The 14,885-nt window shown below is 37.0% G+C and overlaps 1 protein-coding gene across 1 annotated transcript in view; it reads right to left on the bottom strand.

Moving 5' to 3' along the window:
* Positions 1-2,423: 2,423 nt before the first annotated feature.
* Positions 2,424-14,885, bottom strand: part of LOC143020501 (uncharacterized) — a 58,872-nt gene continuing 46,410 nt past the window's right edge. Inside the window, exon 7 of the mRNA XM_076176928.1 lies at positions 2,424-2,483. Coding sequence (XP_076033043.1) covers positions 2,424-2,483 — 60 coding nt within the window. The remainder of the gene's footprint in view (positions 2,484-14,885) is intronic.

Genomic DNA, 14,885 nt, shown 5'->3' with positions numbered 1-14,885 from the left:
ATGCTAGTAGAAGAAAATTAAAAGAAAATAAAAAAACAAGACAGTCATGGTACGGGGATGTCATGAGGATGGACGAATGTTACGTGAACGCGTGATGGGAACAGAGGTGGATGTGAAGAGAGGCAGAGGGAGACCGAGAAGGGGATGGAAGTATTGTATAAGGGATAATTTCAGGGAGAAAAACTTGGCGGGAGATGAATGGAGGGACCAAATCAAGTCGTGACGACTGGTCAGAAATGCCAAACCTGCTTAGAAGCGAAAGGGAAAATATAGATGAATAATTAGATATTCAAAGCAAGTGAAAAAAAAAAAATAATAGAGAAACAAATTTCAACCAAACAAATAAATAAATGAATGGATATATAGATGAATAGATAAATTAATAAATTATTGAAAGAATGATGATGATAATAATAATAATAATAATAATAATAATAACAATAATAGAAATAACAATGATAATAATAATAATAATAATAATAATAATAAAAATAACAATAATAATAATAATGATAGTAATAATAATAATGATAACAACAATAATATTAGTAGTAACAATGATAACAATAATAATAATAATGATAAGAATAGTAATAATAATAATAATAATATTAATAATAACAACAATAATAAAAATACTAATGATAGTAGTAATAATAATGATAACAACAACAACAACAATAATAATGATAATAATACCTGATGATCATAATTATGATAATAGTAAAATCAGTGATAAAAAGATGATGATAAAGATGAAATAGGTAATAACAGGGACATGTAGCTCAAACAACTGAACACTGGAACGTTAATTTAATGTCCATATAATTATAAGATGTTACTTGTTGACGTAGTCCACGGAACGATTTAGTTCATATTGCTTCTCTACACTTCGGGAAATAAACTCTCCTATTGGGATTCGAACCCTCGCCTGAGCGGCTTGCTTCGTAGAAGGCGAAGACCGTACCGTCACGTCACGTCAGGCGAGGGTTCGAATCCCAGTAGGAGAGTTTATTTCCAAATGTCAAAATGACACAAACATCTCTACACTTCCTTGGGACCCACAGCAGTGTTCTGTTATAGATTATATAAAGAGGCTACAGTGATTACAGCCTTCCTGTTCATTAAGTGTAATGAATACTACCCTTATAATTGCGCACGTGTGCGTATATATATATATATATATATATATATATATATATATTATACATATATATATATTATATATACATATATATATATAATACACATATATATATATATTTATATATATATACATATATGTATATATATATATGTATATATATATAGAAATGTATATACATATATGGTTATACATATATGTATATACATGTATACATACACACACACACACACATATATATGTATGTATATATATTATACCTGAAGTGAATCGCTAGTAACAGTGAATATAAATCAAGTAATTTCGACAGTCGCCCCGGGGTTCGAACCGAGGTCTCGCTCATTGCTAAACCAACGCCTTACCGACTGAGCCGTGGGAGTTTCAAAAGTTGGACATACAAACACACACACACGCATATATATATATATATATATATATATATATATATATATATATATGTATATATATATTATTATATATATATATATATATATGTACACATACATTACATTTTGAATAAAACCGTGCTTATAGATACGAGTGTGTATTACATAAGACATCAGGTACACACGTCCGTCACGAGAACAAAAAAAGCGAACAAATTTCCAGAAATGACAGAGTAAAGACTCGAGATCCTTCGACCGTGGCGTCCGTTGGGCACGTATTAGTCCATCTGCGACGCATCTGCGGTCCATCAGCCATCTTTTGGTCAAAATTCCAGTCTTCGTTACAAAATTCACCCTCCGCCCTTTCGCTTTTTCCTTCAGAGCTACCTGGCCAGACCCCCTACTTCTCCTCCTCCTCACCTTCCTTCTTTTTTTTCACCCTCAAGTCTCAGATAGGACGCCACGGATCATTACCACTGGTTGCATTGAAGTCTCCGCCCGGAATGACGACGCCCATAAGCTTCTGGACTCTTCAGTAGGATTACAGCTTCCCTCTCGGGTGATTCTTCTTCTGTGTTTTAGCTATGACGAAGGCAAAGAAGCTCGGAGGCTTACCCTTGGCATTTTGTTTGACCTTGAGGTGGCAGTGATGGTGTGATGGTCCCGATTTTAACCTGTTACAAGCTCAAGACAGTACAGACGCCCGCTCAAGCTTATACGGTTAAGCTGAATAGAATAGACTGGTGTAGCTCGGTGAATGATGATAAAGCACAGAACACGAAGAAACCTTCCCGAGGACTCAGCATTAAGATAAACCCTTTGGATAAGCTGGTCAACATGAATGCTGGTTTTATGGTTGAGAAATGTAAAGAGGATTAAGTTCGCAGAAAATCTCACTTGCGTAGATGCACAAGGATACCCGTGCGTACATGAAGGTACTTGTACATGTGCACCTGTGTACAAACATCAAAACAAACGAAAAGTACACATGAGCATGTATACATATATGTTTGTACACATTCATTCACACATACATACATATACATGCATGGGTACATACATGTTGATTTATGTATGCTGTGTACACGCGAACAGTAGAAACATACAACCTGGTGTAACATTTTAATTTGTTTACGTGTATACAAGTACACACAGATGCTTCTCTCTGAGTGCACACACACACGCACATGGGAGTGACAGCTTGTGTGTGCGTGTGTGAGCTTCGAGGAATGCGGGGACATCCTGTGTATCCAGAAGAAAAAAAATCAAGACAAGACCTCGCCCAGTAAGAACGGATTCCAAGGCCGCGGAGTTAGGTCTTGTTCCAGTTTTTCTTATTACTTAGTTCAATAAAACCCATTTTTGTTTTTGGGTTAGGGTTATCTTATTTGGAGTTGGGATGTCTTGAAGGAACACTTTAGTGACGCATATGCTTGGGTTTTCGTGAGGTATTCTTATTGGATAATGTTTTTTTCCAACTAGTGATGGTTTGTTGAAATGCTGTGGGATCAAAGCGTTTCTTTTCTTTTCTAAAAGTTTCGTTCTTCATCGGTATTTGTTGAATTGTATGAAGGAAACATACTGGTGTACACTGCGAAACGTACCATCGCAACTATAATTAGAATTTAATTCTATATAGAATTTTACTAATTTACTCATTTATTATTTCTTCTTTAGTTGTCTCTTTTCATCTATCTTCCATTAATCATCTTTCGATTGATTTGCTTATCTTTTTATTAATTAATTTATTTATTTATTTATATTCGTTTGTTTGTTCGTTTGCTTGTTTACCAACCATATTCATTCATTTATCTATTTTTATTAATTCATGAATTTTTTTTGCTTATTAATTTATTTTGCAATGAATTTGCAGGTGTGCAGATAATGTGCATATAACTTCTGCAAGCCACTTAGTGTGAAAGGAAAGTAGATTCTCATTCCTTCCAGCTTGTCTGTGCGATCGGGGAGCAGCGGGAATAACGAGCGATGTGCCCGTACACATATGCCTTGGGGGCATGTCTAACGGGAAACCTAGTGAGAAGCTAGTGCCCGTAATAGCGTGGTATCACAAGACACACCAGGGTCCGTCGCTAAAAATAGGAAAGAAAGAAAGGAAGAAGAAGAAGCAGAAGGAGAAAAAGAAGAGGGAGGAGGAGGAGAAGTGAAGAAGAAGAAGCAGAAGGAGAAAAAGAAGAGGGAGGAGGAGGAGAAGTGAAGAAGAAGAAGAAGAAGAAGAATAGAGAGGTGGAGAAGAAGATGATGATGATGAAGAAAAATAAGAAGGGAAGAAGAAGAAGGATGAGGAGGAGGAGAAGAAGGAGAAGAGGAAGAAGGAGAAGAAGAAGAAGAAGGAAAGAAGAAGAAGACACACCTGGCTATTATTCCTGTCTCACAGTCTCACTACACACCAAAGGGCTAATATAGTATCTCACGGTCTCACTACACAACACGGGGTAATGTGGTACTTCACGGCCTCACTACACACCACGGGCCTATGCAGTATCTCACGATCTCACTGTAGACCAATGTACTGTAGTATCTCACGGCCTGACTACTCACCACGGGCCAATGTAGTATCTCACGGTCTCACTACACACCACGGGCTAATGTAGTATCTCACTACAGGCCAATATAGTACATTACGGTCTCCCTACACCCCACCGGCCTATGTGGTACCTCACGGTCTCATTACACACCACGGGTCAATGTATTATCTCACGATCTCACTACAAGCTACGGGCCTATGTGGTACCTCACGGTCTCACTACACACCCGGGCCTATGTAATATCTCACGATCTCACTACACACGAAGGGGCTGATGTAACACCAAATCTTCAAGTGAGGAAACAGGGAGAATCCGTGACCTTGATCTCACTTTGACATGCAGGTCAACGACCTCGCCCACTTAATCCCCCGTCACACATTTCATGATTCTCTTCAAATGTTCTAAATTTGAAAATCTAGAAGACGACTTCGCTTACGGAATTCTAGACCTCCCTAAGAACAATTCAGCAGTGTCTAAAGGGCCATGTACACGGTCGAACAGTTTGACAAACCCGGTTTGTCAGGCAAGTGTTTGAAGTGATGTTTGGCGGTGTGAATGGGGTATTTGGTCGTCAAACACGTTTGTCGAACGTGTTTGACAACCAAATACCCTATTCACACGGTCAAACATAACTTCAAACACTTGTTTGACAAACCGGGTTTGTCAAACCGTTTGACCGTCTAAATGCCCCTTAACGTTCATCTAGGCTTTCACTTCTCTTAGTTTGTCGTTCAGCTTCTCGTTGTATGACGAAAAGGGGATTTGACATTTGAGGATCCGAAGAATAAAAGATTGTAATCTAAGTAGTTTCTACTCCAATGAACTCACTTGAGTTACGTGTATTGGTGACAGGGGCTTTACCGGGTATGAATCCTGTAAATAGGAGGCAATTTGCAGAAAGGTCTCTTCCACCTGGGCATCCCACAGGAGGGTCCAGTATCCCACGGGGGACCAGCATCCCACAGGGGAGTCTATCTATAACCTCCGGGGATTGAAAAGTTGAGAGGATAGGCATCAAATTGATCGATACATTGTGTATCCATCCGGTGAGGCTTCATACCTTAAAAAAAAAAAAAAAAAAAAAAAAATTGTGAACCATCCAAGGCCAGTTAATTCTAGCTGAAGGTGTAGAACACACTACAGAACGTCGTTTTCGTCTTTTTCGTGTTCTGTCACTTGTCAAATGTCTAAATAAGCCTTGGAAGCTTACCCTTTATTTTCACCTCCAAAAAGAATATAACTTTTCGAAAGCTTAGAAGCTGAAAAAGATTACTATTAATTCCTTTGCTGTCGTATCTTAACAGAATACATAAGAACAGATATACATGTACATATACGTATGTGTTCACGCATACGTGTACATACACATATCTGAGTACACACACACAGACACACACAAACACACATATATATCCATGTACGTGCGAGTGAGTATGTGTGCATGTATGTGTGTGTGCGTGTGTGTGTGTGTGTGCGCGCGACTGTGTATGTGTGCGTGTGTATGTAGTTGTGTGCGTGCATACATACACATACAATATCCATGATTCACATGTTGTCTGAAAACATTTATCCAATTTTCCGGGTTAGGGCCATTGGGAGCACACTTTCCCAGCGGCTTCGCCAAGGACGACATAAATACACACATAATAATCTCGTCAGTCAAGTGGCTCTATATAGGGCGACGATCATATACGGGTCCAGCCGAGGCGAAAGTATCTGGATCAAACTATGACGTTTCCTCTTCAGACATTATATATCATACTCTGGTATCATTGCATTTCAACTCGGTTTTTAAGTTTTCGTTCATAAAGAGATGTGACGGACTCTTTGGCAAACTTAAGAGGATTTTTTTTCTTTTTACTTTTTCTTTTGTTTTCGCTCCGGTAGAGTCACGTAAAGATACGCACGTAGGGGGTCTGTGTTGGTTGTGTGTATTTTCTCTTGTGTTTTTCCCCTTCCGCATACTCCAAATTAACCTTTGAAGAGGCACGTAGTCCTCGTGGAATACACGGAATACATATGTATCAGTTGATCTATGCAATTCATATATATATATATATATACATATATATATATATATATATATATATATATATATATATATATATATATATATAATACTGATGACCCACTTGCCGAGAAGAATAAGCGAAGATACAGAGATCTGTATATTTCGATCACTTACTGTGATCCTCTTCAGCAGATATGGACGAGGATCACAGTAAGTGAACGAAATATACAGATCTCTATATCTTCGCTTATTCTTCTCCGAAAGTGGGTCATCAGTATTATTTTACAAATGTGCTACGACATATCTTTGTTGTGATATATGAATATATATATATATATATATATATATATATATGAGTGTGTGTGTGTGTGTGTGTGTGTGTGTGTGTGTGTGTGTTCATATTATCAACCGCATTATTTTTTTCCATTTTATTCCTTGGTCGATGGGAACATATTCGGACATTGATACGCTGTCGAGCTAGGACTCGAACCTAGACTATACGTAACAAATGGATAGTGACTTAACCCTTTGCGCTATCAAGAGGGATATAAATTGAGCACTAATATAAATATATATATATATATATATATATATATATATATATATATATATATATATATATATATCGGAAACTGATATATATCAAAGGGGAAACTGGATGCCCCAAGAAGTGACACGTCCTCTCTCATAGTGTGTGATTTGTGTTGCGAAGGCCTACCACTGGAATTTCTTGTACGCAAAGCTTTGCCTTGGAATTTGAATTATTGTACCCAATTCCTCACCACATGTTAGCTCTCTCTGTTGACCTGTCAGTCTACCTGTCTGTCGGCATTTCTCTCTCTCTCTCTCTCTCACACACACACACACATGGCTGACACCTATAATTTTTTTTATGTCAGTTACATGGTGGAATGAACGACAAACGACACTGATTTGTATGCTATCGAGACAACGATCACGAATGAAATAGAAGACAAAGAAGATTACAAATATTCACAAAAAATTTAGACCGAAGTTACAACTAGAGTCAAACATAGGATATAAATCTACACACAAAGAAGTATGAAATAATGTAAATGGGGAACATTATAAAGGGCCAGTAATGATTTACTTTATAAGAATGAAACACTGAAAAAGATGGAAGAAGAAAAGAACCCAGAATATCAGTCACAAAGATAATTTGTCACCCCAAGAGAACATTATGAAGATTTTTGGTAAAACATAAAAACAGATGATGGATCAAAGAGTAGCAATTTACTTTATCAAAAGAGAAATATGATGAAAAATAGGAAAAAAAAATTCTTAGAGAACATGAACCACATTGTAATATGGAATATTGGCAAGGCCCCAGCACAAAAAATATATAGTTAAGATCAAAAGAACACAAAAAAATTGTCTCTAATTTAAAAAAAATATACCAGATAAGTAGCTATGAGAAAACATAGGACTTCAATTGTTAGAAAAGAAAAGATGTGAGACTATGACTGTACTGATACTAATTAAAGGATTGAACAAAAATGAGAGAGAAAGTCTTTTCGTTTGGGGTGACGCAAGGTCACGGAGGAAAAACTGAAAAATGCAAAGTGGTTGAAGGATGTCGAGAAACATAGCTCTCCATACGAATTCATCAACTTTTGGATCTATTTAAGAGAAGAAATAGTCGGACGAATAACTTAAATGAATTTCAGGGACCAATCACACACACACACACACACACATACAAACACACAGATAAACATACAGATACATACGCGCGCACACACACGCACGTACACATGCAGACACACGTGCGCAGACACATAAGATACACACGCACACACACATATACACACGCGGTTGGTAGAGTCCCAGACTGTCAGTACGGCGGTACCGGCGCTACCTGGTTCGAATCCTGCCCAGGGCTGAAATGATTTCAGTATTGCTGCGCTTCAAGTCGTTACTCAAACTCTCGTGGGCGGGGAGTTGGGTGTGTGTGTGCGTGTAAGGTCATAGCATTACCCATAGATCGGTCATACGAGCTCTGAGCTCTCTTCCGGGAGGGAAATAGCTGTCGATCACGAGTCCAACACGTGATCCAAAGACCAAGGTGAATCGCATATACACACACACGCTAGTGCGCGCGCACATAGTTCATATGATCTCTGTCTTATTTTTTTCTTTTACTCTCTAATCTTCTCTCATTCCTCTTCCTCTATTCACTCCTAAATGCAAAGTACTTCCACTCAGCAGGTTACCTCACGTCGATGCAAATTCCTCTACTTTGGGAGTCTGTAATTTGTGCCCTGCACTCCCTGCACTCCATAAATCATTCCGACATACTTCTTGTGCTCTGATAACCTACGGTATTTCAGTCTGACCCATTCCGACATAGATGACGTGAAGAACGGGTGACCTCTGGAGTCTTGTTTTATTTTTATTTTCGTTTTTTTTTCTTCTTCTTTTGGCTCCTCACCATTGTCTAACGCCTTCTCGCCCCTCCTCCCTGTTGGATTTTTCTTTCAATTGTTTTCGGATTTTTTTCTTCTGTTTTCTTTGTTCGTTCTTCCGGTACGATTGTTTTCGTTCCCACGCCCGACAAGAGGGACAGCAAAGCGATTGGGGTAATACCTTGGCGTCGACCTTGCACAAATTAGCAACATTGTGCCTTGCACAAATTAGGAACGTTGTGCCTTGCACAAATTAGGAACGTTGTGCCTTGCACAAATTAGGAACGTTGTGTCTTGCACAAATTAGGAACATTGTGCCTTGTACAAATTAGGAACGTTGTGCCTTGTACAAATTAGGAACGTTGTGCCTTGCACATATTAGGAACGTTGTGCCCAGCACAAATTAGGAACGTTGTGCCTTGCACAAATTAGGAACATTGTGCCTTGCACAAATTAGGAACGTTGTGCCTTGCATAAATCAGGAACGCTGTGTTTTGCACAAATTAGGAACGTTGTGCCTTGCACAAATTAGGAACGTTGTGAAGATCAGTATCTCCAGTACTCATGTAAAGATAAGCTAACCTACATATTAACTTATAATGAGTAGCAACCCCAGAAATAAACTTGTATATATAAATCGCCCCAACAGTCACAATTGTTTAAGGTTAGGTTAGGTTAGGTAAGGTTAGGTCAGGTTAGGTTTGGTCAGGTTAGGCTAGGTTTAGGATAGGTTAAGTTAGGTCAGATTAGGTTAAGTTTGATAAGGTTAGGTTAGATCAGGCTAGGTTAGGTTAGGTTAGGTTTAGGTTAGGTCAGGTTAGGCTAGATCAGGTCAGGTTAAGTTTGGTCAGGTTAGGTTTGTTTAAGTTAGGTCAGGTCAAGTCAGGTTAGGTTACCTCGAATTAGCTTGTTAGGATCATCCACCCCAAATATTAGCTTGTAAAGATAAACAACCCTCAAATACTCTTGTGTTACGGATCTTTACAACGTCCGCAGATCGCAAGTGAGTGATTGTTAACGAGCTCAAGGAAGTCGTCTTTCTACCACGTCACTGAAGGGTCATTTGTCTTCTGAGCCAATTTTTCGCGATTTGCAACTTCGCAACGTAAAGGAGGCAATTTTTTTCGCGATTTGCAACTTCGCGACGTCAAGGAGCCAATTTTTTCGCGATTTGCAGCTTCGCGATATGCAACTTAGCGACGTCAAGAACCCAATTTTTGAGATTTGCAACTTCACGAGATCAAGAAGACAAATTTTCGCGATTTGCAACTTCGCGACGTCAAGGAGCCAAGTTTTCGCGATTTGCAACTTCGCGCGTCAATAACCAAATTTTCGCGATCTGCAACTTTGCGACGTCAATAACCAATTTTTCGCGATTTGCAATTTCGATATGTCAATAACCAAAATTTCGCGATTTGCAACTTCATGACGACAATAGCCAAATTTTCGCGATCTGCAACTTCGCGACGTCAATAGCCAATTTTTCGCGATTTGTAACTTCGCGACGCCAAGGAGTCTTAGAGTGTGCGTCGGGAGTCAAGGTCCTGCTTTACAAAAGAATCTGAATCTGAGTCCATAAAACAAGACTTCAAATCTGGGCATATATATATAAATATATATATATGTATATATATATATATATATATATATATATATATATATATATATATATATACACACACTCAATGGTCCCCAGTGCAGATATTAATATTTTTTCAACCACTTTAACTTTTTCATTTTAATTCCATGTCATCACGATCGAGACTGACAAAACGCTGGACGTTTGAAAAAAGATATATGTATATATATATATATATATATATATATATATGTATTATATATATATATATGTATATATATATATATATATATTCAGAATTCCAACACACATTTCAATATTTCGACAAATACAAGCATATCGAACTTTGGTTCATATTTTTAACATATGTCAACAACGATGTTCTCTATAAAATCTATTCTGGTTAACTATACGGGAATTTATTCAGTTAAAAATATCCAGATTAATTATTTCTACCTTGCTACCGCCAGCTTATCATATTCAATCAAGAAGGACTTATTCAAACTAGATAGTGTTGGATAGGTGAAATTATACTTAAAAAGACATTCCTAGAATCCTAAAATATAAGTAATGATCACACAATCTGTAACGAAGGTTATATGTGTTAATTAACACTTTCATTTGGTGTGAAAATTTTGTCTGTTACCACACGAATTCATTCAATTAAAGAAAACAAATTTAGCAGAGACAAGATTTAATATATCTAAGATTAATAATTTTATTGTGTCTTGTGAATTTTTAGCTTATTTTGACTGCCAACAAGTTAACTTAAGCTAAAGGATGACCCTTTAGTAGTTTAAGCGTTAAACTCCGATGACAAAATGTCTTGTCATTTGGCCAAATAAAACAAAAAATCATAAAACACCAAAATGTTTGATCAAACACCAGAAAAATATGACGTCAGTCCTCCGCTCGCGAGCGAAGCGAGGACTGACGTCATATTTGTCATTTTGTCATCGGAGTTTAATGGGTTAAGCGCTAAACAAATCTAGATTAACCCATTCAACTCCGATGACAAGATGTCTTGTCATTTGGTCAAATAAAACAAAAAATCATAAAACACCAAAATGTTTGATCAAACACCAGAAAAATATGACGTCAGTCCTCGCTTCGCTCGCAGCGAAGCGAGGACTGACGTCATATTTTTCTGGTGTTTGATCAAACATTTTGGTGTTTTATGATTTTTTGTTTTATTTGACCAAATGACAAGACATCTTGTCATCGGAGTTGAATGGGTTAATCACTATGCTGTGTTTTGTGATCTATAATCTTATTCTAGACAAACTTAATCTAGTTTAGAAATATTTATATCAGAGTCAAATGGTAAAGAAATAGATTAATCATATTGTAGCGTTTAGTGATTTATAAGTTTATTTTAGACAAATTCTAATTAATTAACAAATGCTGCTTTCAGAGTCGAATGGTAAATAAATTTAGATTAATAATTTTTCCATGTTTTGTGATTTAAACTTAATTAAGGCAAATCTAGTTCATGTAAAGAGTGTTCCTTTCAGAATCAAATGATAAAAACATATTTTGTTGAGTTTTGTGATCTATCTTAGACAAATTTCATCCAGCTTAAGAACGTTTCTTTTAGAAACAAACAGCTAAAAACTGGATAAATAATTTTATTGTATTTTATGATTTATAAACTTATTTTAGGCAAATTAAGTTCGGTTGAAGAATGCCTCTCTTTCAACCGAGGAGTATAACTTACATAACATTTGTCCGCAACTGTACGCTAAGCGTATCACTCTCCTTGACCTTTGGTAACTAACCTTTTCTAGAAATAGCCAATTACTCAAGGGTTGCCCCCTGACCGAGACAATTTCTTAAATTACACGAATTTCGAACCAAATAGTTTTGGGGGAGTAGAGGTGCCCTTTTAGCACTGAAGATGTTTAACTTTCACGTCCTGAAGCTACGGGTGGTAGGTCAGCTTCGGGTTTTCATGTTCTTGTCATGTTTCTGCTAAGAAAGTAAAAGTGAAATTAATTAATTAATACCCTTCCTCGTTAATAACGTCCGTAGCAATTATTGGCTCCCCTGAGATAAAAAAAAAAAAAAAAAAAAAAAAAAATTCTGATGATGATGATATGGTTTAACGTCACAAACTCCCCCCCCCCACTATCGGGAGTCTAGGAAGGTGCCCCTCACAGAGGACTTTGTAGCTTGGAACCATGCCCTTGGTTCAACTTCGCCGGTGGCAGGGTTCAAACCGCCATCCACTCGACCATTGCCGCAAGTAATGACGCCCTAACTCGCTTGGCCAGTAAGCTTCCCAAGAAAGTAAAAGTAATTTTAATTAATCAAAGTAAAAGTAAAATTAATTAATCATTATACTTTCTCGTTAATAACACTTGTAGCAATTACCATTGATAAAGAAATAACTTCTTTTAAAAACACCAATGGTTTTATTACTATCTCCTAACAAAATAGAAATAAAATAATGATATTAATATTAAAAAAGGGAAGAGAAGTAATATCTTTTGTGAGGATTTTCTTCCAATTAAGTTCATATAAGGAGATTATGACTCATTAAAATCATCCGTGGCACAAGTACTCTTAATTCTCTTCGAGACAAAAAAAAAAAAAAAAAAAAAAAAAAAAAAAAAAAAAAAAAATCGAATTAACTAAAACGGAATAAACATATCAGAATAAAAAAAAATAAAACCAAATTAAGTGAAATGAAATGAAAATAGAATGAAATAAAACGAGACAAAATAAAATATAATAAAACAAAACAGAGAAAATTATCTTTGTCCCAATTTTTTTTCTTCTAAAATCTCCGCATCAGAACATTCCATTGTTCACCACCAGCTTTGACTTTCCTCCTCTTTCTCTTATCCAGCCAAGAAAATAAGATTTATTATTTTTCTATCCTAAAAGGACTTAAAAGGTAAAAAATGTGCATACATATATACTGTACATACATACATACAAACATACGTATATACATACATACGTACATACATACAAACATACGTACGTACATACATACAAACATACGTACATACAAATATATATATACAAAAATACATATATACATGCATACATACGTACATATATACACATACAAAAATATATACATACATACATAATTACATACTGTAAATATATACATACAAACATACGCATATAAATACATACAAACATACGTACATGCATATATACATACAAAAATACATACATACATATATACGCACGTACATACAAACATACGTACATGCATATATACATAAAATACATACATACAAACATACGTATATACATACATAAATACATACATACACACGTCACCGACTTAGATACTTTGATCACAACCTCGCGTCTTCTTAGTCGTGGGTTCGAGTCCCCCACTCCTCTCCGATTCCTAGCAGTGACTTTCTGTTACCTACCCAAAACGGATAATAGGAGCAAATAATACTCAGCGCCACCTGGTGTATGCTCATCACCTTCATCATGGGAAGAGGATGCAAACCCAATGGCATAAGAATAGATGAGACTACAAGAGACCATAAGGCCTACACTAGACAGTTCCATTTCCTTTACCACCTGCCATCCCCGTCCATAGTCATCTCATCATGTCTTACAACAACTGATAGTTTCAGCGCTCACTACATGGTTACTAAATCTATTCCATTCATTGACCACTCTATTGGTGAACCAATTCTTGACCATTTCCTTCTTAAATTTTCTTAAACGCAAAGGAAGGCACGACCTTTCCGATCTTCCCGGGCGACCTTCCACCCGGTAAGAGTGTTCGAGTTTTAACACTGGTCCTTCTCGAAAACGCGTCTCAGGAGCCTCAATGTCACCCTTGGAGGCGGGGGGAGTGGGGTCGTCTTCCTAACGAAGTGTTTGACATCATCCTCGGCAGATCCAAGTCATTACAGAACACGCGGAAGCTTAGGCAACTTAACTTACACTCTCTGGAAAGACGCAGAGTGTGGGGTGATCTAATAGAGGTGTTCAAGTGGATCAATGGTTTTAACAAGGGTGACGCAAACAAGATCATCATATTAAGACAACAGGGCAGGACTCGCAGTAATGGATTTAAATTGGACAAATTTAGATTTAAGAAGGAAATAGGCAAGGACTGGTTTACTAATAGGGTGGTCAACGAATGGAATAGTCTTAGTAACTACGTCGTGAGCGCTGAAACTATCGGTTGTTTTAAGAAACTGTTAGACATCTTTATGGATGGGGAAGACAGATGGTCATGGTTATGGAACTGCCAAGTGTAGGCCTTATGGTCTCTTACAATCTCCTTCATTCTTATGTTCTTTTGAGAGTTCGAGATTTGAACTGTGACCAGCCATCACTTCCGAGTCACTAAAGAACTTCTTGAAGATTTGAGTGTGGTACACTTAAGAGTCTTGTTCTTATTAACTCCAGATAATTTGAGTCATTTACAGTGGAGTTCTCGGTTGCTAAAGGGTAAATGACGTCATAAATCTAACGTGCTCGTTGTAGCGGGACGAAATGATCACGTGATGAGGTCATAATTGCTCACAGGGCGTCATTACAACTGCCAAGGAGTGAATTAGATAAGGTGCTCTTCATTTTTTTTTTATCATTATTATTATCATTATTTTAATTTTGTGTTTTTCAGTGTAGAGGTGCTGTCTCTACCATACTTGAAGTACCAAGTACGATTCAGGATACCTATCCCATAAAATAAATTCAGAGAATCCATACATACATACTGTATATATACGTTCATACATGCATACACATATACATGCGTGCATACCTACCCACAGACATGTATACATACATACATGCATACA

This window comes from Oratosquilla oratoria, chromosome 40 (assembly GCF_046742065.1).
Source record: "Oratosquilla oratoria isolate Oo_2021 chromosome 40, ASM4674206v1, whole genome shotgun sequence".
NCBI lineage: Eukaryota > Metazoa > Arthropoda > Malacostraca > Stomatopoda > Squillidae > Oratosquilla > Oratosquilla oratoria.
Note: the sequence above shows the minus strand (reverse complement) of the source record. Positions and strands in the feature narration are given on the sequence as shown.